The 24,609-nt window shown below is 63.5% G+C and overlaps 10 protein-coding genes across 10 annotated transcripts; 6 read left to right on the top strand and 4 right to left on the bottom strand.

Moving 5' to 3' along the window:
- Positions 1-168: 168 nt before the first annotated feature.
- Positions 169-2,143, bottom strand: F751_4572 (hypothetical protein; the record flags this gene model as incomplete). Its single annotated transcript, XM_011401967.1, has 4 exons — positions 169-264; positions 356-604; positions 1,344-1,526; positions 2,075-2,143. 4 exons carry the CDS (start codon positions 2,141-2,143, stop codon positions 169-171), a joined length of 597 nt encoding a protein of 198 aa, XP_011400269.1.
- A 296-nt stretch (positions 2,144-2,439) lies between these two features.
- Positions 2,440-4,424, bottom strand: F751_4573 (Cyclin-dependent kinase A-1; the record flags this gene model as incomplete). Its single annotated transcript, XM_011401968.1, has 6 exons — positions 2,440-2,712; positions 2,942-3,076; positions 3,258-3,353; positions 3,792-3,912; positions 4,084-4,170; positions 4,225-4,424. The coding sequence occupies 6 exons, from the start codon at positions 4,422-4,424 to the stop codon at positions 2,440-2,442; spliced, it is 912 nt and encodes a 303-aa protein (XP_011400270.1).
- Positions 4,425-5,057: 633 nt separating this feature from the next.
- F751_4574 (Serine/threonine-protein phosphatase 2A regulatory subunit B'' subunit alpha) lies at positions 5,058-8,359 on the top strand (the record flags this gene model as incomplete). The annotated part of the gene is made up of 8 exons (XM_011401969.1): positions 5,058-5,174; positions 5,598-5,678; positions 5,821-6,239; positions 6,604-6,971; positions 7,226-7,317; positions 7,563-7,664; positions 7,850-7,978; positions 8,216-8,359. The coding sequence occupies 8 exons, from the start codon at positions 5,058-5,060 to the stop codon at positions 8,357-8,359; spliced, it is 1,452 nt and encodes a 483-aa protein (XP_011400271.1).
- A 371-nt stretch (positions 8,360-8,730) lies between these two features.
- On the top strand, positions 8,731-12,634 carry F751_4575 (Formate-tetrahydrofolate ligase; the record flags this gene model as incomplete). The annotated part of the gene is made up of 10 exons (XM_011401970.1): positions 8,731-8,877; positions 9,007-9,058; positions 9,305-9,414; positions 9,799-10,285; positions 10,624-10,823; positions 10,985-11,113; positions 11,416-11,511; positions 11,590-11,883; positions 12,103-12,248; positions 12,442-12,634. 10 exons carry the CDS (start codon positions 8,731-8,733, stop codon positions 12,632-12,634), a joined length of 1,854 nt encoding a protein of 617 aa, XP_011400272.1.
- Positions 12,635-12,960: 326 nt separating this feature from the next.
- On the top strand, positions 12,961-13,691 carry F751_4576 (hypothetical protein; the record flags this gene model as incomplete). Its single annotated transcript, XM_011401971.1, has 4 exons — positions 12,961-12,971; positions 13,188-13,278; positions 13,399-13,477; positions 13,609-13,691. 4 exons carry the CDS (start codon positions 12,961-12,963, stop codon positions 13,689-13,691), a joined length of 264 nt encoding a protein of 87 aa, XP_011400273.1.
- A 927-nt stretch (positions 13,692-14,618) lies between these two features.
- Positions 14,619-17,500, top strand: F751_4577 (Carnosine synthase 1; the record flags this gene model as incomplete). The annotated part of the gene is made up of 7 exons (XM_011401972.1): positions 14,619-14,810; positions 14,910-14,972; positions 15,093-15,330; positions 15,593-15,672; positions 15,839-15,943; positions 16,160-16,372; positions 16,622-17,500. 7 exons carry the CDS (start codon positions 14,619-14,621, stop codon positions 17,498-17,500), a joined length of 1,770 nt encoding a protein of 589 aa, XP_011400274.1.
- A 657-nt stretch (positions 17,501-18,157) lies between these two features.
- F751_4578 (Carnosine synthase 1) lies at positions 18,158-20,983 on the top strand (the record flags this gene model as incomplete). The annotated part of the gene is made up of 7 exons (XM_011401973.1): positions 18,158-18,391; positions 18,593-18,655; positions 18,787-19,024; positions 19,301-19,384; positions 19,437-19,474; positions 19,577-19,681; positions 19,886-20,983. The coding sequence occupies 7 exons, from the start codon at positions 18,158-18,160 to the stop codon at positions 20,981-20,983; spliced, it is 1,860 nt and encodes a 619-aa protein (XP_011400275.1).
- On the bottom strand, positions 19,847-21,106 carry F751_4579 (hypothetical protein; the record flags this gene model as incomplete). The annotated part of the gene is made up of 1 exon (XM_011401974.1): positions 19,847-21,106. The coding sequence occupies one exon, from the start codon at positions 21,104-21,106 to the stop codon at positions 19,847-19,849; it is 1,260 nt and encodes a 419-aa protein (XP_011400276.1).
- Positions 21,107-21,418: 312 nt separating this feature from the next.
- F751_4580 (DnaJ-like protein subfamily B member 14) lies at positions 21,419-22,187 on the bottom strand (the record flags this gene model as incomplete). The annotated part of the gene is made up of 3 exons (XM_011401975.1): positions 21,419-21,568; positions 21,744-21,878; positions 22,050-22,187. The coding sequence occupies 3 exons, from the start codon at positions 22,185-22,187 to the stop codon at positions 21,419-21,421; spliced, it is 423 nt and encodes a 140-aa protein (XP_011400277.1).
- A 980-nt stretch (positions 22,188-23,167) lies between these two features.
- Positions 23,168-24,489, top strand: F751_4581 (Vacuolar protein sorting-associated protein 20-like protein 1; the record flags this gene model as incomplete). Its single annotated transcript, XM_011401976.1, has 5 exons — positions 23,168-23,199; positions 23,289-23,364; positions 23,505-23,657; positions 24,031-24,115; positions 24,278-24,489. 5 exons carry the CDS (start codon positions 23,168-23,170, stop codon positions 24,487-24,489), a joined length of 558 nt encoding a protein of 185 aa, XP_011400278.1.
- Positions 24,490-24,609: the final 120 nt, after the last annotated feature.

The following is a 24,609-nucleotide window of genomic DNA, read 5'->3' on the forward strand; positions in this document are numbered from 1 at the left end:
TGTGCAAGTTTTGGAAGTAGATGGGTAAGGACTGACAGGGAAAGCGTCATCAGCAATGATCGTAGTGTGTGGGTGGTCGGCTTGGTTGCATGGTCTGGGTACGTATCCTGGTGGCTGGCCAGGGCTGGGGTGGTGTAGCAAGGGTCTCCTCCGGGTCTCAGCACTTCATCAAGCTCGAGACAGACCCATGCGCTGCAGCATTCTCTCCTTCCTCGACAGGGCCGGGCCCTCCTTTCCCATCGCTGGGAGTTGCTCTAGGGCACCCTGTGAGGATGGGGAGATGTTGGGGTCCAGATCAGGCATGAGCGTGGCATTCTGCTTCGGAACAAGTGCACAAGACCCCCCGCCATCCCACCTTGGTGGCAACGAAGAGTGAGGTGAGCTTGCCACTGCCGCCCTTCGGCCGGCGCATGGCTGGCGGCGCGGCCTCCTGCTCCGGCGGCGTGCACACCGGCTCCAGCGAGCCGTCCTCCAGAGCCACGGGGGCGTCGCAGGTGGCAGCCTCGCCACCGTCTGCGGCCTCCGAGTCCCGCTCCGCCGCCGGTGCATGGGGCGCCGCCAGCCAGGCCCCCCAGGCGTGGGCCCGCTTCCGCGCGGCGATGGCCTGGGCAGTCTCCCCCGTGGCGCGGTGGACGAGGTAGTCGTGCACGTCGCCGAAGCCGGCCGCCCGCGCCGCGCCGACCAGCTGGTGGGTGGGCGCCAGGCCGGCCGCTCGCCGGCACGGGCCGCAGTTGCAGCACGCGGCGCAGCCGGGGCCGCAGCCGCCGCGGCAGGGCGGGCAGACCCAGGCCTCGGAGGCCAGGGCCTGGGCCATGCTCTCCCCGTGCCGGTTCAGCAGGCACATTGTGCTGAGGGAGGGCGAGGAGGCGGGTTCACTTGGCGTGTGCGAGTGTGAGCGTGGGTGAATGATGGTGCGAGCGTGGGGAGTGGAGACCCCGACTCCACCAGGGAAGTGCCCCCTCACATCCACAGCGGGATCCTGCCAGGGACAGGGCCTGGGAGTGCCTGGCCGCCAGACTGCCCTGCGCAGGCATGCCCTGATTCCCTCGCACGGCCAGCGGTCCACGCCCGTCTCCGTGCCCCCTCCCAAAGCCAGGAGTGACAGCCCCCCACCCACACCACGGCACACACCAGAAGGACACGGGGAGGCGGCGCCCCCCCCCGCACCCCGGCGCCGTGCACTGCACGTGTTCCTCCAGCGTCTTCTGGCGGCACCAGTGGCAGGTGACGCCGTACCGGCTGTCATACACACGCCCACCCTGCACGCGCACGCCCCGCCCCGAGTCCACGCGGGGCGCGGCGGGCCGGGCGCCGTCGGCCGGGTGGTCGGGAGCCCCACCCACGGCCCCGCCACGCCCAGCGCGCAGGGCGGCCAGCCGCTCAGGGTCCGGGGCCGTGCAGCGCGTGCCGCGCCGGGAGAAGGCGTCCAGGCGGTCGATGCCGAGGCTGCGGTACAGGTTGTCCTCGTCGTAAAACTCGGCAGGCGTGCCTGCCACTCGGCCGGACCTGCGCACGCTGCGCTCCTCCTGGGGCGATGGGAGGAGGGGGGGGGGCGGAGCTTGGAGAGGACCTGTTGGGACCTGGCAGGCGTCGACAGCCAGTCCACACACAGCAGGCCCATGCTTCAGCCAGCATCGCCACGTAGTCGGGGGTCGCTGCGCTTGCTCTCTCAAGCATAAGAGATGCATGGTTGCTAGTGCCCGCGCAAACCCCCCACGTCCTCGGCTGACCTGGGGAGCGTCGTCGCGGCGTTTCCGTTGGGGGGCCTGGCACTGCTGAGGCTGAGGCACACGTGGAGCAAGCCTGTTGCAGGCTTCCACGACCCCAAGCTCCTGCGAGGGAATGAACAGCACACGGGGCGTCAGGCCAACCGGGCGGGGTGCAGGCTGCCGTGGGATCGTGGGCTGCTGAGGGACCATGGCCTAACCAATGGCAACCCTGGCGTGACAGATGAGCACAGTGGGGTACACCGCGACCCGCAGATCCAGGCATATAGAACCCTCTTATGAAACTTGTTTCATCGTGAAACTGACGGTCTCCCTCTTCAGCGTGCCGAACCCGGTGCCAATCCCACCTTGAGCCTGGCCTGGTTGGCCGCAATGCGGGCCTGACGCTCGCGCTCATAGACTGTCATGTCTGACATTGTATCGCAGATTGAGTCTGTGTATTGCAAGTAACCCAAAAATAATAGGGCTGATCTTCGGTTCGATCATGCCGAATGTCCGATGCATCTGGCAGGCCCGTCAGGCACGGCGCGCGCGATTCAAATCGCGATTTGAAAATCCGTTGGTTGGCAGCAGCTTCTATTCGATGCTTTGCAGGGGCAACACCCCCGTTCCAGGCCGCGACAAGTTCGGTTTAACGGGCGGTGACGGTGCCAGGAACCAGCAAGCAAGAGAAGGGTGATTCTACACAGAAAATGGGAAACGCCGGGACCCGTCACGCGGGCCTGCCTCGCGCCGCTCGCAGGTCGTCAAAGTAGACGTGGTCCAGCGCGGCGCGCGCCGTGATGCGGCGGTTGGGGTCATACTCCAGCAGCCGGCTGAGCAAGTCGATGCCCGCGGGGCAAAGGCCAGGGATGAGGGGCGCGAGCGGCTTTGGCCGCCACTGGGGAAAGATCGACTTGTAGTCGGGGAGCTGGCTGACGCCGGGCCACACCGTCTCGTCGGGCGTCCCCAGCAGCTGGAAGATCTTCAGCAGCTCGTCAATCTCCTGCGGGGAGGCGACGGTCGAGGGCGAGTCTGTGAGGCTTGGCGCTGGTGGGCATGGACTCTGAGGCCAAGGGTGCTTGCAGGGCCCTCACAGTCCAGGTATGACCCAGTAAATTGTGGGGGATGTATCAGAGGCAAGTGCCCGCACGAAAATCCAATCCGAGCATCCTGGTGACAAGGGAGCGCCTCCCATCACCCCCCTTTTCCCCACAACACCAACGTGAGCTCACCGAGTCGCCTGGGAAGAGGGGTTTCTGGAGGGCCATCTCCGCGAAGATGCAGCCGATGGACCAGAGGTCCACGGGCGTAGCATAGTGCTTGGATCCGAGGAGGATCTCAGGGGCGCGGTACCACAGTGTAATCACCTGGCACGCCAAAATGAGGGTGGAGGGGTGCTGAGGTGTGGGGAGGGCTCATACGGAGGAGAACAGCAGCGGGTGCGCAAGTCGCCAGCGATGCGTCGACCTCCTGACCCAGATTGCCCAATCGAACAGTGGCTAAGCCCATGAGGGCTTGCAACCCCGCCTCACCCTCCCTCCCTCTGACCTCGTGGGTATAGGCTCTGACGGGGATCCCAAAAGCCCGCGCCAGCCCAAAATCAGCCAGTTTCAGGGTATTTGTCTTCTCCTCAATCAGAAGATTCTGCGGGGCCGGGTGATTGTGTGGTTGCTTCTGGGGGAATCCTGTACCACATGAGGAGCAGCCGTGGGGGCTCCAATGCCACGCCCCCACACCAAACCCTACGCAAGACCCCTTGCCTGTGGCTTCAGGTCCCGGTGCAGTATACGGTGAACATGACAAAAGGCGATGCCCTGGAGCATCTGATACACATAGTTCTGTGAGCGTGGAGTCGTCGGGGAAGGAGGGCGCCTGTCACTGGATGCGGTAGGTTTGGGGTGCAACCAGGTCTCGAGCCTTCCGGCTGGAGCCCAGTGTCAGCTCAGGCTCCAGGCCCATCACAACACACAGCAGCTGCCGGTCGCGGTGCAGCAGCATGCCACACTCCTTTGCGGATTCCGCAGGTATGGTCACGGGACAGTCAGGCCTGGCAACTGCGCCAACCAGCCTCCCAAAACGCACCTTGACGAGCGCAGGGTCCTTGAAGGCGGCCGGGTTGCTGTCCATGCTCTTCTTCAGGTCCACGTCCAGGAACTCAAATACGAGGTACAGCTTGCGATCCTCATGCACGACGTCATAGAGGCTGTGCATGGAAGGGTTGGGGTTGCGGTTTGCGGGCAGCTGGGGGGCCGAGGGCCAGTCCGAGGCAGGCACCGCCACAGCTCGGCGGGTGCGCAATCGCAGCGAGGGTATGGCATGGCCAGCACCCCCAGCCCAATCCCAGGCCCAGGGTGTCACGAGCAGATGGCCATACCTCACAATGTTCTCATGCTGCAGCTCCTTCAGGAGCGAGATTTCCCGAATGGCGGTGGAGGGCACCCCCTCCTCCTCTGCCTCCAGCCTGCAGGTTAGGGGACGGGACGAGTCGGGGAGGGCGGGAACCCGTACGACCCACCGGTGGCGCAGCAACTCGGCCCCTTCGCCTCGCCTGATTTGCTTCAGTGCAAGCAGGCGGTTGGTCACGCGATCGTGAGCTCGGAAAACGACGCCATAGGTGCCCTCGCCGATCTTGCCGACTTGGTGGTACTGGACAGGAGCGGGGGGAAGCGATGGTGGGTGAGCATGGGGGCCCTGCAGATGTATTGCAGCCGACATGGCATGGAATGGCTGCGATGGTAATGGACCCGTGGCGCCGAGGGACGAGCTCGGCGGGATCTCTTCCCGGCAAAGCCCGGCATCACGCCCCGGCTTGACTGCTGAATCGACGCCAGAGACAGTCGTTCGAATCCAGAACCGGTCCCATCAATCATACAATGCCATAATTGTGCGGATTTTACCCACCCTCTCCATGGATCGCAGCCCCAGATTGAAGAGCGAGGACCCCGGGCTGAGACCGCAGGTCCCTGGGGAGACTACAGCCAGTCTGGGACGGGCTATGCAAGGTCGGATCAGGTAGTCACATGGAAGGCCGTCGTGCAAGGCATTGGCCTGCGAACCCAGGTTGCGACGTCGGGGTCTGCCTGATGAGGACGAGGACGAGTGTTCCGCAGAGAGTTGTGTGAGAGCGATCCACGTGGGCAGGGGGTACGGTGTCACGGTACCCAGTTCAGGACCATCACCTTGACAACATCTGTGGGACTCCACCCCGGCCATGCACGGACCTGACGCCCTGCATCTCTGCACGAGGCAGTCACCTCCGCGCACCACATGGTCATGGCGCCCGGATCGAGTCGTCCCCCCCCCTGAACTGCCGCACTTCACCGGCCTGGGGTTATGAGCAGCCCTCAGATGCTTGATCTGAGCCCCAGCCTGGGCGGCAGGGGGATGCAGTCTTTCTCCTGCAGCAAACTAAAGCTTGATAGTTTATTCGTGCAGTGGTTCTCCCTGTCCTCCTCCCAGCACCTGGTGAGGTGTCGGAGTGTCGGGCACGGTGCTCAAACTACGGGATGCTCCAACCCTCGCATCCCGGCCTCGGCGGTCCCTCCTCGGCATGGCCCTGCAATTTTCATATGATTAATGCCCGTTCCTCCGCCCATAGGTCCTCCAATTACTCGAGGACGTGAAGGCCGGCAAGCCCGTGCCCACCGCCTCACCCAGCAAGGTCTCAAGCCCGCACACCAGTCATGCCTTCTCCTCGTCCACTGTGCGTGGGCCATGCCCTGTGGTGTGATTATGCTCCTTGGAAGCTGAGGCAGTGTCGCGCCGGCGGGCAACCCTCTGATGCCGTCCCATATTGGGGCGTGGCTCCTGGAGGATCACTGCCGTCACGCTACGTCCCGAGCATGCATCAGCTGTCTTAACACTCCCTCCCTCTCCAAACTGCTACAGCCCCCGCTGTCACCGAGGAAATCGAGCGGCCCCTCCTCCCCCTTCTCACTCTCCCCCATCGCCCACAACTCCGCCAAGCTGGTGAGAGGGTCAGGGATCTTACTGAGGCGGGCTGGGCCGGCATCGCTCAGGGCCGATGCCAGCACCTGGCCAGGCCTGGCAGCCGCGTCGTTTCCCCATGTCAATGTTGAACCCCACCTCCACCCCCAACCCACGCGCGCAGGGAACCCCCCCCATCTTCATCCCCCAGTTCTACTTCCCCGGGACGGGCCCCGGCGCGGCGCACAAGGCCAGTGCGGACAAGGTGGACGCCTTCTTCGCGGTGTACCCGCAGGGCCTGTCCCTTGACAACCTGAAGGCGCTGCTGAAGCAGGTGTTCGGCCTGCCCACCCCCCTGGCCTACCCCCTCTTCTACAAGATGGCGCCGGGGGAAGAGGGCCTGGTGTCCCGCGCTGCCCTGCGTGCCTGGCTGGACCGCGCCGGCTTCTGGGGCCTGGATGGCCCGGGCAGGGCCATGGAGATCCTGCGTGCACCAGGGTCGGCAGGCGTGACCCCCGCCGACCTCAAGCCTGTGCTGGCCGGCATCCTGATCAGTCATCCGGGCCTGGAGTTCCTGGCAGAGTCCCCGGAGTTCCAAGAAAGGTGGGTGGGTGTTTTATTTTTTTTTTGGGGGGGGCCTGCATGCATGCTTGGTGAGTGGCTTGGTCGGGGTGGATGTGGCGGGCGGCAGCAGTCAGAATTTCCCCGCCTGTGCTGGTGCTCTGCCTGCGCTGGTGCCCAGGGAGAGGGCGAGGTGGAGTCTGTGGTCCGAGCCTCCGCCTGGACGCACCACCTCCGCGGACCTGCCCTGTGCCCTGTTGCTTCAGCATGGGTTCATCTGCCCCTCGTGGGTTTCGGGGCATGAAAGCCCTCCTCCTCAGGCCTGCCCTGTTCTTGGCTCTTCCCAAGGACCTGCCCCTGAGCCCCACCTCTGACCCCCCCCTCTTCTCCCGCATCCCCTCGTCAGGTACGCGGAGACGGTGATCCACCGCATCTTCTACTCGCTCAATCGCTCGGGAACAGGGGTGCTGAGTCAGCGCGAGCTGCGCCGCGGCGACCTGCTGGCCGCGCTGGGCGAGGTGGACGCGCAGGACGACATCAACCGCGTCGCGCGGTACTTCTCCTACGAGCACTTCTACGTCATCTACTGCAAGTTCTGGGACCTGGACACGGACCACGACTTCCTGCTCTCGCGCGACGACCTCCTGCGCTACGGCAACCACGCGCTGACCTTCCGGATAACGGAGCGCATCTTCAGCCAGGCCGCGCGGCCCTTCTCCACGGGGAACCCAGCTCAGATGGGGTACGAAGACTTCATCTGGTTCATCCTGTCTGGTGAGCAGCCAGGGATGGGGGTAGAGCAGGGTGGATTGGGGGGGGGGCGAGGATCCATGACACGGGGCGACTGGAGGGAATCAGGGGGTGGCTGGGGCAGGGGAGAGCCTCTGGCAATCCAGGGTGTGAATCCAGGGCGGGATGTATGGTCAAACAGGTACACCAGTGGTACCTTGGTGCACGTGGCCTCCCATGTTCAGCCATGGTACTGCGTAGTCATTCCCTCATCCACCTGCATCACACCACGTCCACAGAGGAGGACAAGACCACGGACACCAGCTTGGAGTATTGGTTCCGCTGCTGCGACCTGGACGGCGATGAGCACCTGCACAGCAGCGAGTTGTATGTGAGTGGGACTTGGGGTGAGATGGGGGAGGCGGGCGCGGGGGGGGGGGAGGCGTGGTCGTGTCTGGAGAGCACATGCAGAGGGAGTGTCGGGAGGTTACGAAGCATCGGCACGCACGTTGCTCTTCAGCAGCGCGGTTGCTGCCGCGGCCTCCTGCAAACCTCACAGCACTACCGAGACTGGGCTTCAACCTATCGTGTGTTCCTCCTGTCCGCCATCCCCCGCACATGTCTCGATCAACGCAGTACTTTTACGAGGAGCAGCTGCACCGCATGGAGTGCCTGAGCCAGGAGTCGGTCTCCTACTTTGACGTCATGGGTCAGCTGCACGACATGCTCAACCCAGAGGTGGGAGGGCGGGGCGGCGGCTGCGAGTGCTGGGAGATGCGGGGCTGGGCAGAGCATCCCTGGCTGCGAGTGCAACTTGGTGGGCCGATTTGCCACCTGCGCGCCGCACGGCCCTTCCAAATCCCAACTTGCAAAACCCGACCCGTCCCACGTCCCAATCCTCCAACCCCTTCCTTTCCCTCCAGAACTCGACGTACTACACGCTGGGAGACCTGAAACGGAATCGGGCCATGGCAGGAACCCTGTTCAACGTGCTCTTCAACCTGAACAAGTTCGTGCAATTCGAGACCCGGGATCCATTCTCTGCGCGGCAGGTGTGGGACTGGGGGCGGGGTGGTGGGTGAGGGCCACGCTCGGTCTGTTGCAAACGTGGTAGTCTGGGTGGTAGCTATGTCAAGCCCGGCTGCTGACACCCCAGGGATGCATCCTGCCGGTCAGCTCCGATCCCGCCTGCGGCGCTGCCTGGCTGCCGTGCTCCACCCTGTCCTGAATGGGTGCCTGTGTGCTTTATCCTTATCGCCTGCACCCTTCCCCAACCCCTCCTACTCAAGGAACGGGAGGAGATTGGGGTCACGGAGTGGGACCGGTTTGCGCGGCAAGAGTACCAGCGGCTCGCGGACGACGACGGCGAGGTGGAGGCAGTGGACGCGGGGGGAAACACTTGGGGCGCCTCCGCGCTGGAGGTGGACCTCTGAGCTACGGCCGGCGCAGGCAGGCCCACCGCAACTTAGTCATCACTTAGATCAGCGCAGCATCCCTTTGCTGACCCTTCAACCCCCGTCCATGCGAGCCTTGGCGAGATAAAACGCCCTTCTTGATGGCTCGAGTTGTAACAGGGGCAGCATACATCGAGAGAGCGAGGTGGTCGGGGAAGGGGGGAACGAGAGGGGGGTTCCGACAGTGATGACGAATCCAGCGAAATCACAAAGGTGCCCGGCACCAGATCAGCGGGACTAACCCCGCAAATCCATCGTCCTCGATGCGCGGATGATTGTTCAGGGTGTTAGGTGCCAATAGATCAACGTTCACTGCCATTAGGGCCACGAGGCTCCTGCTCAGGTGGGGGATGGCCAAGCGGCTCAGTGTCCGGGACCCGGTCCCCAGCGACATTGACATCGCACAGTCCCTGGATCCCCTGCCAATCACGGAGATTGCACAGTCGCTGGGCCTGGATGACGACGACTTCATCACCTACGGCCCCACCAAGGCCAAGGTACCCATGTGGCCCTCCTGTGGCTGGCTTGATGGTGGCTCATCTGCTGGATGGGATCTGAGAATCAAACTGCCTTGCCGCCCAACGCTCACGCACCCTGCCACACTGCCCTCGCACACGTGTGATCAGGTCAAGCTCGAGGTGCTGGAGAAGCACCGTGACACCCCCAATGGCAACTATGGTGAGGAGGCTTTGGAGGTAGAGTGCTGGCATGGGGGGCTGGGCCCGAGCTCTGGGCCTTGGCAACCCCCTCCACAGTGCAGGCTGCTTTCAGATGTGAGGCTACTATTGTCCCGAGCGGTGCCAGGGGTGCGAAGGCCACTGCGGGTTGGTCCAGCCGCCGAGCGTCACACACGGCCTCCACTGCCGACCGGTGGCACCTCGTCACTCCCACCCATGCACACACAAACACCCCACTCCCCTGCAGTCATCGTGGCGGGGATCACCCCAACCCCCTTGGGGGAGGGCAAGTCCACAACCACCGTGGGCCTGTGCCAGGCGCTGGGCGCATATCTAGGAAAGCGCGCCGTCACCTGCGTGCGGCAGCCGAGCCAGGGCCCGACCTTTGGCATCAAGGGGGGCGCGGCGGGGGGCGGCTACTCCCAGATCATCCCCATGGAGGCATGTGGGGTTGAAGGGGGGGAGGGGGTGGATAAGGCCGGCGGGAGGGGTTCCGAGCCCTCCTTTCCACCTGGGGGCTGCCGCGCAGGCCTCCATGTACGCTGGGGCTCTGACCTAGGAGAGCCGCCTGGCATGGCAGGGAGTTTCCGGCTCGCGTCGTGCGCCTCAGGCCCTCACTGAAAACCTCAGGCCCATGGCGGACCTCTCTCAAAGGCCCCACCATTACCTTACCTCCGCCCCTTCCTCCCGCTCCCCCCCCCCCCACTCCCCCCACCCCCCTGCATGCACACACACACACAGGAGTTCAACCTGCACCTGACCGGGGACATCCACGCCATCACCGCCGCGACCAACCTGATGGCAGCGGCCATCGAGGCCCGCGCCTTCCACGAGGCCACGCAGTCTGACGCCGCGCTGTTCGGCCGGCTATGCCCCGCCGGCCGCGACGGTGCGCGCCGCTTCGCGCCCATCATGCGCCGCCGCCTGGCCAAGCTGGGGCTGGAGGGCGCGGCCGACCCCGACGCGTTGTCCGAGGAGGATCGGCGCCGCTTCGCGCGCCTGGACATCGACCCCGCCACCATCACCTGGCGCCGCGTGCTGGACACCAACGACCGCTTCCTGCGTGGCGTGACCCTGGGCCGGGGGCCCAAGGAGGCTGGGCACGAGCGCGAGTCCGGCTTTGACATCGCCGTGGCCTCGGAGATCATGGCGGTGCTGGCCCTGGCGGGGTCCCTGCCGGACTTCAGGGAGAGGCTGGGGGCCATGGTGTTTGCCTCCAGCAAGGCCGGTGAGGGGGGAAGGGGGGGGGAGGGGGGTGGGTGGCTTACTGTCTGCGCCGGCGGCGGCTGGGAAGGGAAACTCGTGAGGGGGAAGCAGAGGATGGGTGCAGGATGCGACAGCCTTGTGGGGAGTGGGGATGCCTTGGGCCAGAGGGGTTTCGGTCGCCTCTCTGAGCAGGCATGTTTGAGCCCATGAAGCATGGGCGGTGGCCCTGGGACTTGGTTCTCCAACAACGGGCGGAGGCGACTGCTGACGGCCCCAGACCGGCTTCCATTTGTTTGCTGACCCTCTAGGCATTCTCGCACCCTCACCTGCCTCCAAACACCTCGCCCCATTCTCCGCCAGGCGAGCCCCTGACGGCGGACGACCTGGGCGTGAGCGGCGCTCTGGCCGTGCTCCTCAAGGACGCCATCCTGCCCACCCTGATGCAGGCGAGATTCCTCTGTTTTTATCAGGAGGGTGAGGGGTGGAAAGAAGGGCGGGGCCGCACACCGGACTGCTCGCTGGAGGAGTCCATTGCGCAACTTGTCGGGCGAGGCTCGACTGTCCTGCCTGTCGATCCTATGGACAGCGTGTCTTTGTGTGCCGGTCACCCTCTGGACCCCGGCGAGCCTCTGGGGGGGGGCGGGCCACGACGAGGCGTGGCACCTTCCACCCAACCCCGCCCCTTGCAAAGCCCGTCCCAACACCACCCGCCCCTTCTCAGACCCTGGAGGCGACCCCCGTCCTGGTGCATGCGGGGCCCTTTGCCAACATTGCGCACGGCAACAGCTCGGTGATCGCCGACCGGCTGGCACTGAAGCTGGTGGGGCCGGAGGGGTACGTCGTCACGGAGGTAAGGGTTGGCATGGTGGGGTGTTTAAGAGGAGGGGGAAGGGAGTTTGAGCCCCGGGTGCAGCGCCAGAAGCTGCAGGTTTGCACTGTGAGCGGGGCGTGAAGCAGCCCAAACCCTTTCAGGGGCTGGGCCCCCGCAGGCGCTGCTTCCCCCAGCCTGTAGTACCTCCTTGTTGGAGTCCCCCCCACCTCACCGCTGCGGACAACCCCCGACCCCAATCCGCCACCAATCCATTTCTCGGGTCCACCCACTCCTCCACCCACACCTCTCTCCATAACCCTCCCCTCTCCCCCCATCAAAAGGCCGGGTTCGGCGCCGACATCGGGCTGGAGAAGTTCATGAACATCAAGTGCCGCGCCAGCGGGCTCACCCCCTCCGCCGTGGTCCTGGTCGCCACGGTGCGCGCGCTGAAGATGCACGGCGGCGGCCCCGCGGTCACCGCCGGCCGCCCGCTGGCCCCCGCCTACACCAGCGAGGACGTGGCGCTGACGCGCGCGGGGTGCGCCAACCTGGCGCGCCACGTGGCCAATGCCGCCGCCTACGGCCTGCCCGTGCTGGTGGCCATAAACCGGTTTGCCACCGACACCGACGCCGAGCTGGAGGCGGTGCGGGAGGAGGCGCTGGCCGCCGGCGCGCGTGCGGCGGTGGTCTGCCGCCACCACGCGCTGGGAGGGGAGGGCGCGGTGGACCTCGCCCAGGCCGTGGTGGAGGCCTGCGCCGCGCCGCGGCCGGAGTTCAGGTTCCTCTACCCACCAGAGATGCCCATCGAGGTGGGGAGGGTGTGCTTGGGTGGGGTGGACGGGGGGGACTTTTTCAAGAGTGTGGCGACATGCATCTCAAGGGCAGTGAGTTCTGCGGCCTGCTGCATAGGCAGGGCTCGCGAGCAGGACAAGTGGCGTGCGACTTCATTGACGCTCTCCAGTGAAGACGCGTGTGTGCCTGCTCACGGACGAGTGATCCCGCCCATTCCCGTGCCCCCCCCTGCGCAGGAGAAAATCCGTACCATTGCGGTGAAGACCTATGGCGCGGCGTCGGTCAGCTTCACGCCAGAGGCGCTGGCCTCCATCGCTCGCTTCACCGAGCAAGGATTCGGCAACCTGCCCGTCTGCATGGCCAAGACGCAGTACTCCTTCAGGTGGGGCCGAGAAAGGACGAAAAGGGGGGGCGGAAAGGAGGGCATACAGCAGATGTGCGCTGGCGCATGGAGGCTTGTGCAATGACAGGCCGGAGGCCCGTGCTGCCAGCCCGGATGCAGCTGGGATCAAGTCTGGATAGGAGCCGCCGTGCACAATTCTCCCTTCCCATCCGGCCCTTTGCCCCCTTTCCAGCAACGACCCTGCCGCCAAGGGGGCACCTACCGGATTTGACCTGCGGGTGCGGGAGGTGAGGGCCAGCGCGGGCGCCGGCTTCATCGTCCCGGTCTGCGGGGACATGATGATGATGCCGGGCCTGCCCACCCGCCCCGCCTTCTTTGAGATCGACCTGGACACGGCCACTGGGCGCGTGCTGGGGCTGTCCTGAGCGGCAGGCAGACACGGGGCGGTCGGGACACTGCGTGCTCCATCTTGGAGCGTTGCCAGGGTCCCGTAATAAAGTACTGCCCTCTCGACCTGCTCAGCATGCATGATGTCTTGATGATACGTAAGAAGGTATGCTCTGGTGATAAAAGCATCTGGGAGCGCCCCGTGTGTCACACTCAGATCCTCGTCGTGCCCAGCATGGCAAGGGCGCGGCTCGCTGATTGATTCCGGATCCGCGATCTGCATCAGTATACGCACAAGAAACCACTGCATCGCTCGTCTTGCAATGTCTCTAAGCTAGATCATGTACTGCATCTCGAAGCCGCAATGGCGTGGAGGTCTGCCTTCACACTCCTGCGTCGGGGGCAGGGCCCCTTGTGCCGGAAGCTCAGCACCGATGCTCCTGCGGGGACCCACCTCGCTGTAGAGTACTGGTGGGTGCCGGGCGCGGCTTGCAGGGCACCATCTCAACTTGATCAGTATGCTATACATTCTGCAATCGGGGCCCTTTCAACCAAGCAAGAATCACAACAACATTCCCGCCCTCCCTGCAGCGTCCTATGTGACTACCAACCTCGATTCGACATCCTGAAGAAGGTTGTGCGCGCAGCCTTCCCCAAGCTCCCAGTATTTGCGGACACTGAGGTATGCAGGGGGTGCATGAGTGGTTCCCCTGCATGGCTGCTGTCCCTCAGAACATGTACTGCAGATGATGAATGTGGCCTGCAACCACTGCGACACACTCAGCAACTCGGCCTTTCTCAGGATCACAGACCGGGCTCCTTTGAGGTCATCCTGCACCACAAGGACGAGGAGTTTGAAATCTGGTCCAAGCTGTTGACAGGTGGGGGGGTGCTGGAGGCATGGGTCTGGCCATGTGCAATACTGAGTGTGCAGAATGGCACTATACATGCCGGACATCCAAGGGATGGCCCCTGTGACTCACCCTATTTTATGATCCTCGCTGGTCTCCAGGGGAGCCTGCCGACGAGATGGCAGCGCACAGCGTCGCGGAGTTGGTGGTGGATGAGATACGGCGGGCCAAACTGTGCCTGTGAGTCGTTGCCAGCCGACGCTGGCAACCCGGGCCTTCTGACCAGTAACATCGGAACCCGCATGGCATTCTCCATCGTCGATGGAATGCCGTCCAGGGTTGCAGGGCTTTCACCACAGGGCTTGAACCTGCACATGTCAATGAGCGGGCCCTCAAGCTGAGGTACTATCTACTCACCACCATGCCGATAGTCTAGGGCATCGACTCAATGAGTGGCTGGGGCGTAAGAATATGTACATTTACAGCGCTAGCGCATCCCCGGCTTCTGACCCTTCTATCCGTCTCAATCCCTCCTCACACAGAATGAGCTCACAAGGGTATCCGCCCCTCGTTTCCCTCTTTTCCTGCTCCTCTGCGTGACTCGTGACTGCGCTTGGCAATCGTCTGGCTAACTTCATTATGACCCAACCCAGAGTGTGCTTGTGTTAAACCACAATTCTCAGGCTTTGCACGGTGAAGTAGTGAATTGCCACCCTCAGTGACAACCCCAGGCTTGCTTTCAGGTAGAGTGTCGCCTGGATGAATATTTGTGGGCCTTCTGCGCATAACATTTCCCAACGTTGAAGATACTCTCTTATCCGATACAGAATTCGGGTGCAAGAATAGGACCCCAAAATTCACAATTTCTGTAAGGTCGGCTGCCACATATTCGAACCCCAACTCTTTAAAGCGGAAAGGTCAGGAATGAATTTTGACAAGTAATGAATATTAAAATGTCGGAACTGCGTCGGGACATGTTGTCGACGCATATGAGCTGCACTGGCACGGTCCCAGATCACCCTTGATCCGGCCGCGGGTCCGCGCCGCTCCCGTTCCGTGCATGTATTGAGAGCCCTTTGTGTCTTCCCCACTAGACCCCAAAATCGTTTGACACAATTATCTCTATAACATTGTTCGGCGCCCTCGTAGTCAGAGTGCGGGGATATCAATAATGTCGGGCATCCGCAGTGCCCTGACGTCTGCCCTCACGGGAGTGGCGCAGACGTTCAAGCCCAAGGTCGCTGCCGACAGCGAGGCGTTCCCTTGCCTGGATGTGGATACTGTGACCAGTGAGATGGAGTCGATGGCCATCAACGCTGCCAGGATCCCGAGCAGCGCCCCAACGCATGTCGGGGCGGACCAGGTGAGCCCTCGGGAGCTAACCCTGGCCGTCGGGAGGGGCCCCGGCCTGGTCGCCGACACACCGTTCCCAATCACAATCCCCCCAAATACCCATGTGTAGGTCGAGTACACCCTCAGTCCCTACGGTCGGCGCTCCGGGACGGAAGCAGTGCCGTCTTCGCTGGTGGGTCCCACTGTCCTCGGTGCAGCGTGGCGGGGTGGGGGGTGCCGTCCCTGTGGCGCGCAAGGTGGTCCCAGCCACCTCCATTCACCCTCGTCAGCCCCTCCCTTCTTCACGCCGCAGAGCAAGAACAGCGTGAAGTCTAATTTTCTGACCCAGGACGTCATCGGCAGCCTGCCCAAGGGCCTGACCAGGACGGAGAAGGAGGCCGTGGCAGCAAGCACCCCGCTGTCCCCCTCCCTCAACCTCCTCAACTCCCTGCCCAAGGGCCAGGTCTTCAAGCGCTCCGCCGCGGGGGTGGCCCTGCGCCGCAGCGTCCTGCGTGGCTCCGTCATCGTCTTCATTACCGCCGGATACACTGGTGCGGGACAGGGTGCAGGAGTATCAAGGAATTGGGAATGGACTGCTGCAAGCTTGTTTTTCACGCCAGTGCGGGGAGCCCAGGCAGAGGTTTTATGTCGTGTACTGGTGCCGCTTGCATGCTTATCCCAAGGCCCCAACTGCGAAACATGCTGGCTGCTGGCAGGGCGTGCCATTCACACCAGTCTCTGAGGAGTGTCAGGGAAGCTCTCCGGTACTCATTCAGGCATGACACTCCCCCCCTATTCCCCCTGCCCTCCCAGGCAAACGCTTCATCTTCGAGCGTGCCAAGGAGCTGGGCGTGCGCAGCCTGGTGGTCGACGGGCCAGACTCCTGGGCCAAGGTAGGCTCGTCTGCTGATGTCTTGATCTGCAGTTGCCTGGTGGGGGCCTGAAGAGGACATTGCATGGGGCCTAGCTCTCCATATCAGATGAAGAGTGTTGGCATGCCCATAGTTAAAGTGGTGGAGTCCTGCTGACTCCGTGCCTTCCCTCCACGCCCCACCGTAGACCATGGAGGAGGAGGGCGTGATCGAGAGGTTCATCCCCCTGGACATGTCTGACTCAGACACGGTACTGGACCGAGCCCTGGAGGCCATCCTGGCTGCCAAGAAGGTAAGGGAGGTCCACCGAAAGGGAACAGGGTAGGGAGGCGGGTAGGGAGGGCTCTGACAGGCTGTTGGGTGTTTAATTTTTGGGTGAGGGAAGCTCTGAGACTGGTTGGAACACACCATAATTTCACCACTCATCCATTACCTCAACCTCACCCACCCATCAGCAATGCTAGTCCGGAAATCACACCCTCACTACACCCTCTCACATCTTTGGTAGGCCGTGGGCGGCGACCTGGACGGCGTGCTTTCCTTCTCCGAAATGGCCCAGCCCCTGGTGGCGCGCCTGGCCGAGAAGCTGGGCCTGCAGGGCCCCAGCCCAGAGGTGGTGGACGCCGCGCGAGACAAGTTCGCCACGCGCAAGTGCATGGAGGCCGCTGGCCTGCCCACGCCCCGCAACATCCTGATCGAGAAGGCCGAGGACATTGAGAAGGTGGGTAGGAGGGGGGGGGGGGGGGGGGAGGGCGATCGCTCAATGATGGGCAGTGGGCGGGATGTCACTGGGTGGCTGCTGCCTCGGTCGGATCTGGCCCCATGTTCTGCTGCCATGGGAGCCTGACCCTGTGCCTCCCTTGGACTTCTCACTTCCTCCCCAAATGGAAGCCGCCACACCATGCCCTCTCTGAAGCCCTGCAGACCCTCAGCCATCCCACAACATTCCCTGCCCCTCACTCCCTCGCAGGCCGCCGAGCACGTGGGCTTCCCTGCAGTCATCAAGCCCATCTTCGGCGCCGCCTCCATCGGCGTTGTGCGCGTGGACGACCTGGCAGGCCTGCGCGCCAAGCACGCGGAGGTGTGCCGCCAGATGTCCAGCGCGCGCGTCGTGGACGGCGCGCTGCTGGAGGGCGACGGCGAGGAGGAAGGCGGGAACGCGGGGGGCTGGATCCAGACCACGCTGATGATGGAGGAGTACATGGACGGCCCCGAGGTGGACGTGGACGTGGTGATGAGCGAGGGGCAGGCCGTGTACGGCGCGGTCACCGACAACTGGCCCACGCTGGAGCCGTACTTCAACGAGACGGGGGCCAACTCGCCATCCATCCTGCCCAGCGCGCAGCAGCGCGAGCTGCTGGAGCTCAGCGTGAAGAGCGTGCAGGCGCTGGGCTTCAGCGCGGGCGTGTTCCACGTGGAGTGCAAGTACACCTCCCGCGGCGCGCGCCTGATCGAGGTCAACTGCCGCATGGGCGGGGGCCTGGTGCGCAACACCAACCTCCTGGTCTGGGGCGTGGACCTGGTGGAGGAGGCGCTGCTGGCTGCCGCGGGCATCCCCTCCCGCCCCAACGTCGCGTCGCGCCCCCTGCGCTGCCTCGGCGAGTACCTGGTGAACGCACCCAAGACCGGCGTGCTGGGCGACCTCGGCTTCCTGCGCGAGTTTGCCGAGCGCAAGGGCGTCCTGCTGGCCAAGCCCTGCGTCGCGCCGGGGTCAAAGGTGGTGTGCGTGGCTGACGGCATGCCCACCTGGCTGGTGGAGCTGCAGGTGGAGGCAGACACGCCGCGCGCCGCCGTGGCCCTGGCCGAGGCGCTGAGCAAGGAGATCACGGAGCGCATCCCCATCCACTGAGGTGGCCCCACCCCCGCGGGCACGGCGTTCGAGCTGACTTCGACAGAGGAGGGGCACACCACGTAGCGCGAGGTCACGACCAAGTTATCCCTCCGCGTCACGCACGATCCCCTCCCCCAACCCTCCTTTTCTCTTCCCCTCCCCTAGATTATCTCCATACCACCTTGAACAGAAAAACCCTTTCCTGCGCACCCCCTTTTTCGACGCTGACACTCCCGCGCTTGTAGCCACTCACTCGCTTGAGTGTTTCAACCCGAGAACCCGCACTCCCATGTCACCACTTTGACTTGCGCAGATTTGTTAGCCAGCAATAAAGGAGATCTGGGGTTGAGAGATCCCAACACAGGAAATGCCCATGCACGCCATGGTGCCCGACGGGCTGTGATCGGGAGGCCACAAAAAATAACAAATCAAAGAGTGCACTGAGCTGGTCAAGGGGTAGAGGGGTGGGTGGATCGCCAGGTCTCGTGGATCATGCTCCACGTGCGAGCAAAATGGGCTCTATGCCGCGGCGGCCTTCCCCCGCAGCTGGTCACGGCGCGTGGCCAGGGCGCGGGCTCCAAGTCGCAACGTGAAGCCCACTGCGGGCTGTTCATCGTCAAAGTATAGCGCGTGATCTCAATTGGGTATTCCCCTTCCTGTCACGACTTGCCCACCATGTCGGGAATCAAGTCCGCACTGACTGCAGCACTGTCGGGGTCCCCCGCCAAGCCGGCACAGGCTCGGACCGCCGGCAAGGTGGACTCCGAGTCCTTCCCATGCATCTCCGAGGGTGCCCCGCTCTCCCCAGAGCAGGCCGCGGAGGGTTTGGCAGCCCTCGACATCAACCGGGCGACCCTGCCCAGTAACGCTCCCACCCTGTCGCGCAGCCTGGACGCCTCCAGGACCGTGGTGCGTGTGGTGGGATGATTGTGGACCTTGGGTGCGATGCTCGGCGCCCAGCGCGGGGTGGCAGTGGGGGTGGTTGGTGGCGAAGACCTAGCCCTCTCGGTGCAGTGCCCCCCTCAGCCCGCGTCATGGCCGGTTGGGGGGGAGCCCCTCTCCCGTCCGACCCCCGAACCTCGACCCCTCCCTTCATGCGCCGAACCACAGGTGGATTATGACCTGAACCCTTACAACCCTCGTGGCGGGCGCGAGGTGGTGCCCACCTCCCTGGTAGGTGACTGCTTGCATTACGAGATGCCTGAGGGTCCATGTAAAGTGCGTCTTGCCATAAGCGCATTAACCCCTGCCCACGCCATGGCCCCCCTCACTCTTCCCCCCCCCCTTTCCCCCCTTTTCCTCAGAAATCCTCGAGCATCAAGTCCAACTTCCTGACCGAGGCCGTGATCGGGTCCCTGCCACGGGGCCTCTCGCACTCGGAGCGTGAGTTCATCGTGGCCAACACGCCGCTGTCTCCCTCCCTCAACCTGCTCAGCTCCCTACCCAGGGACCAGGTATCTGCCAGGTCCGTGGAGGGGCGCACCCTGCGCCGCCACGTACTGCGCGGCGCCGTCATCGTCTTCATCACCGCCGGATACTCGGGTGGGCGTTGGCGGTGTTGGTGGTGGGCGAATTCAAAGTGAGACTCCATTGCATGGGTGGACCGACGGGGTGGCAGACTCCCATCGGAACCCTTTTTGAGGGTCACTTTTGCATTCGGCTGTGGTCTGGAAACTGGCAGTACCTCTCCTGCTGGTCAGGATCCCTCCTTGCCAGCACGAATGACGCATGTCTGCCGCCCCGAGCTTTTCGCCACCGACTGAATCTCACCTGGGCAAACATCACAGGTCAAGATGCCTCATCCATCCTCCCATCCAGGCAAACGCTTCATCTTTGAGAAGGCCAAGGAGCTGGGCGTGCGCAGCGTGCTCATCGACGGCCCCGACTCCTGGAGCCAGGAGGGTTGGGCGGAGTGGTTTCATGACAGCCCTGGCACCAGTGGTGGCCACGGCAGGCCTGGGATGGACTTGGATGAAGACGCTGCTGCGTGATGTGAGCTCGATCATTCGCTCTGTCAATGGCTACATCTGCCTGATTCCTGCTATCCCCCTGCTCCTCCTCATACCCTCGTGAGCTCCCCCCCCCACACCACAGGAGCTGGAGACCAATGGCATCGTCGAGCGCTTCATTGGACTGGACATGACCGATGCCGACTCGGTCTTTGACCGCGCCCTGGCGGCCATTGAGAAGGTCAAGAAGGTGAGCATTCTTGATGTGGCCAGGGTTGGGGAAGTGCTGACGGCCTGGCACGGCGTGGAGGTCATGCCTTTCTTTCTAGATGCAGACTGCAGTGCAATGGTCGGCGCTGCAGCAGGAGGCTCATGGAACCTGCCATTTCCCCTGATACAATGGGATGGCATCCCATCACCATCCTCCCCCCCCTTCCCCCCTCCTCCTCAAAAGGATTTTGGCGAGCTGGACGGCGTGGTGTCCTTCTCGGAGATGGCCCAGCCGCTGGTGGCGCGGCTGATCGAGAAGCTGGGCCTGCCCGGCAACTCCAGCGCAGCGGTGGACTCCGCACGCGACAAGCACGCCACCCGCCGCTGCATGTCCGAGGCGGGGCTGCCGACGCCGCGCAACTTCCTGATCACGCGCGAGGACGAGCTGGACGCCGCTTCCCAGCTGGTGGGCTACCCTGCGGTCATCAAGCCCATCCACGGCGCGGCCTCGCTCGGCGTTGTGCGCGTGGACGACCACGAGGCGCTCCTGCGCGCCTACGCGCGCGTGCGGCGCGAGATGGGCTCCGTGCGCGTGCACTCGGGGATCGTGGAGCAGATGGCGTCGGACGACGAGGGGGAGGGCAACTTCACCACCACGCTGATGATGGAGGAGTACCTGGACGGCCCGGAGGTGGACGTGGACGTGGTGTTCAGCGAGGGGCAGGCCGTGTACGGCGCGGTCACCGACAACTGGCCCACGCTGGAGCCGTACTTCAACGAGACCGGGTCCAACTCGCCCTCCATCCTGCCCAGCGCGCAGCAGCGCGAGCTGCTGGAGCTGGGCGTGGCATCGGTCAAGGCCCTGGGCTTCGACATGGGCGTGTTCCACGTGGAGTGCAAGTACACCTCGCGCGGCCCGCGCCTGATCGAGGTCAACTGCCGCATGGGCGGGGGCCCCGTGCGGAACATGAACCTCCTGGTCTGGGGCGTGGACCTGGTGGAGGAGCAGCTGCTGCTGGCCGCGGGCATCCCTTCCCGGCCCCCCGTCGCGCCCGCGCCCCTCACCCACCTCGCCGAGTTCTCGGTGAACGCGCAGCGCTCGGGCGTGCTCGCCGACGTCAGCTTCCTGGACAAGTACGACGTAATGAAGGACGTGCTGTACGTGCGGCCGCTGGTGGAGGCGGGGGCCAAGGTCACCTGCGTGGAGGATGGCATGCCCACTTGGGTGTGCGAGATCATGGTGCAGCACCCGACCTCCACCCAGGCCGCCATCGACTACGTCAACCAGATCGAGGCCGCCATCCAGAAGGAGATGCCCATCGAGGCACGCAAGGCCAAGTGAACGAAAACGGCATGCGCGGGGAGGGGGAAGCTCACTCTGGCGTCGGCCAGAGAGGGCGCCGAGGCGCCCTTGCCTGGACGAATGTCCCCCGTCGACCAGCCTGTCGGTGGGCACCCCCCACATCCCATGGTGTCATGCGTCTCACCCCCGGCCCAGCTTTCCATACCAGTCGTGCTTTGCGCCCTCGTCCCTGCACACACCCCGTATCCTCGGCATTCGAGGGCCACCCAGCCAGTCTCCTGCGCCGGGCGGGCGCCGATCCAAACAATCGGTCTAAGGGTTCTTCCGCTCGATTCAGATCACCCCCCCTGTAACATTCCTGCACTCGCAACAAGGAATTCACCGGGGAGGGGCAAGCACGGGCAGGTGCAGGGCGCTTGTGAGGATCGGGAAGTAGGAGGCATGGACTTCTTTTCCTTCACCGCCCACAATACGCTAGGCAAAGGCCGCCAGGTTGCGGTAGGCCGTCACCAGGCGGTGAAAGGCGTCGGCGGCCCCAGGCGCAGAGCTCTTGTCCGGGTGGAGCGACACCGCCATCTGGCGGTACCTCTTGCGCAGGACCGCAGCATTGGCACCAGGTGGCAGCTGGGAGTGGAGGGCGAGCGGTGTGGAAATTGGGAAACCATTGTCAAGCGGGGGGATTGTAACCAGCAGGCTGGTGTTGGGACGAGTCGTGTGCTGGAAGACGCAGGGTCGAGCCTCGTGCAACCCTCTGCTCCCCAAGCACATGCGCCCCCACCAAGCTGCCCCCAAGCAGTACCTGGAGCACAGCATGATCTGATGCTGCCTGCAGGACACGCCGGACCTCGGCCTCGTCGGCAAAGGTGAGGCTAGGCGCTGATGCCCTTTGTGCGGCGAGATCGGCATCGGCCTGTTTTCGAGCCTCCTCGTACACCTGTATGGGTAGGGGCAAGCGGGGGAGTGTAACGCCCCAGATGGCACCTACGTTGGGAATCCAAGGGGGCGCCAGGACCGTCACACACGGCCAGACAAGGTGCTGCACTACCCGAATGCTGATCAGGGGCACTCCCGGGATGGCGTCCGGGTACCCACAGGCAGACCTCACCTTGGCAAAGCCAGACTCCAGGCGTCGCCGGCGCTGGGCGAGCAGGGCTGCATCCCTGTCCTGACACGCTCTTGTTGTGTCCTGCGCCTGGCGGCGGCTCTGCTCCGCTGCCGCGACCGCCGCTTTGAGCTTCTCCATTTCCCGCAGCACGTCCGCGGCAGACTTTTGGGGAGCCTGGGGCGCGGTCGGCTGCGGTGGCCTGGGCCGTGCCCGAGACCTGTTGGGTCCATGGGCGGGTGCGGGCTGGGGGGCTGCGCTGGAAGGCCTGGGCGGCTGCTGAGGCCCGGCTGCCGGATGGCCTGCCTCCGTCTTCTTCTCGACATACAACCCGTCTGGCTCAGCGGCGTCGGAGGTATTCCCGGCGTCCCGGTTCCAGGTGAGCTTGGCGCGTTTTGGGGGTGGAGGGGCTGGGGATTTAGCTGTGCCTGCCACGTACGTCTTCCCTCCAGTCGACTTGGAGGTGTCCCTCACCCAGACATGGGCTCCCATTGTGAGAAGACTCCAAATAGCCAAAGTGTGTCCAAGCTAGCGGCCTCGTGGGAGTCTACTTGGAGCTCCTCGGGTGTCGGGGAGCCCCGGGGGCTGTCAGGCTCGGTTCCGATATCATCAATGGTGGGCAGACGCAGTCCTGATACTTTGCGCTAAGATACAATATGAGTATAGTGTTTGCCCAGTACCAAGACTCCGGAGAGAGGGAGCACCTCGCCAGAACTCCGATCACAGTACTCAGATCACAATGAGGGCGCGGGCGCGCCCTGTTCACACTTTTGCCAAGACGAAATCTATCGCGGTGGGGTGTGCACCGGGACCTTTGGACCTAGCATCACAATGAGTTGGATCTTAACTGGAGCATACAAGGCGACCGATCTTGCGTCATCGATCCCGAGCTCTGGCTGACAAGGTAAGAATGACCCCTCGCTCCCTGTTTGGACCGGGCGTGGGCCCACGAACCAATCGCGACGCGAGCACTTGCATGAGAGGACGACGGAATAAAATCGTGACTCGGACTTGAGTAAGTAAGGATCACATCCACTAGCAGGGCAGACCTTACTTCCCTCTTAGGACGCTTGTGGGCATTGTCTTCACCTCCAGATCTTGCAGCTCCTCGTATATCAAACATGGGCAACATCTTTGGAGGCGACAAGAAGAGGTAGTGGGGACAGGTTGTGTTGAAAGGCGTCATTGTGGGTATGTAGTTGCCCATCTCTAAACCCCGGCCCTCTAACCTCCCTGTGACAGGGAGATCACTGATGTCGACAGGGCAATCTTGTCCCTCAAGACTCAGCGGCGCAAGCTTGATGACCAGCGGAAGAGGGTGAGTGGCATGAGGCGAAGGCACATCGCGCTTTACCACCTCAGGATTATGGGTGATGCACCCTTGGGCCAGATGACTGGTTGAGATCGCCATGGAATGAGGGATGTAGCCAACTTTACTGGACTCCTTCCGACTTGCAGACAGACACACTAATAGAGAGGGAGGCAGTGGTGGCAAGGACACTTGTGGCTCAAGGAAAGCGGGACCGAGCCCTCTTGGCGCTCCGCAAGAAACGATTGCATGGTCAGCAGCTGGAATTTTTGGACAAGCTCGTGCTCAATGTGGAGGAAACGGTGAGGGACTGGCGGGGCTGATGGGTGATTGGAATCTTATTGACAGGTTTAAGAGCAGGTCTATGCCATGTAATCTGGAGTGTGATCCGTCGTTTGGTGCCCAGTCTCGCGTCCCAAGTTGTATCCTATTCTTCACACTCATTCTTCCAGTTGGCGAATGTCGAGGGGGCAGCTAGGCAGAAACGACTTTTCGACACACTGAAGCAAGGCGCCGCTGCCCTCAAACAGCTCCAAAAGGTGGGGGGGTCGGATAGGCTTTGATGTTGCCTGGTTATGGGCATACCAATTTGCAAAGACCCCATCCCATGTTCACCCAGATTGCTGTGTCACACAAGGACCCCTGAATCAACTGGTGCTGCCTTCTCTGCTGCAGGATGTTTCCCTGGAGGATGTGGAGCAGCTCATGTCCGACACCGCAGAAGCCAAGGAGTATGAGACGAGGGTCCAATCTATGTTTGGTATGTCACAGGGCTCTTTGCTCCCGGGTTTTGGGGGGGAGGGGGGGGGAGAGTCCCGCAAAAATAAAGTCTACATTTGCATGACCGATGGGAAGGTGGGTGGTCTTGCTGGTCCTTTGCATCATCCTCATGCCCCCTACCATCCCTGTGGTCTCATCTCAGGGGAGAGCTGGACCGGGGTGGATGAGGAGGCGGCGCACGCAGAGCTGGCAGAGATGGAGGCGCAGCTGCTGGACGAGGAGGTGCTGGACCTACCCAGCGTCCCCCAGACAAAAGTTGCTGACGCGGCTGCAGTGCCAGGGCCGCCTGCCCAGGTGGAGGCCCTCGCCGCGACGCCCAGGGAGGATCGGCCCGAGGAGCCCCTCCCTGCCTGAACTACCCGACATCAGTTGTCAGTGTGCATGCCAGAGCCTCAGGATCCTGATGCCTTTTCATGTCCTGGATTGTCAGGACAAGGCAGAGCATGCCCTGTGTAGGTTGTACCCACTGTAACA

The sequence above is a fragment of the Auxenochlorella protothecoides genome (assembly GCF_000733215.1).
Source record: "Auxenochlorella protothecoides strain 0710 unplaced genomic scaffold scaffold53, whole genome shotgun sequence".
Taxonomy (NCBI): domain Eukaryota; kingdom Viridiplantae; phylum Chlorophyta; class Trebouxiophyceae; order Chlorellales; family Chlorellaceae; genus Auxenochlorella; species Auxenochlorella protothecoides.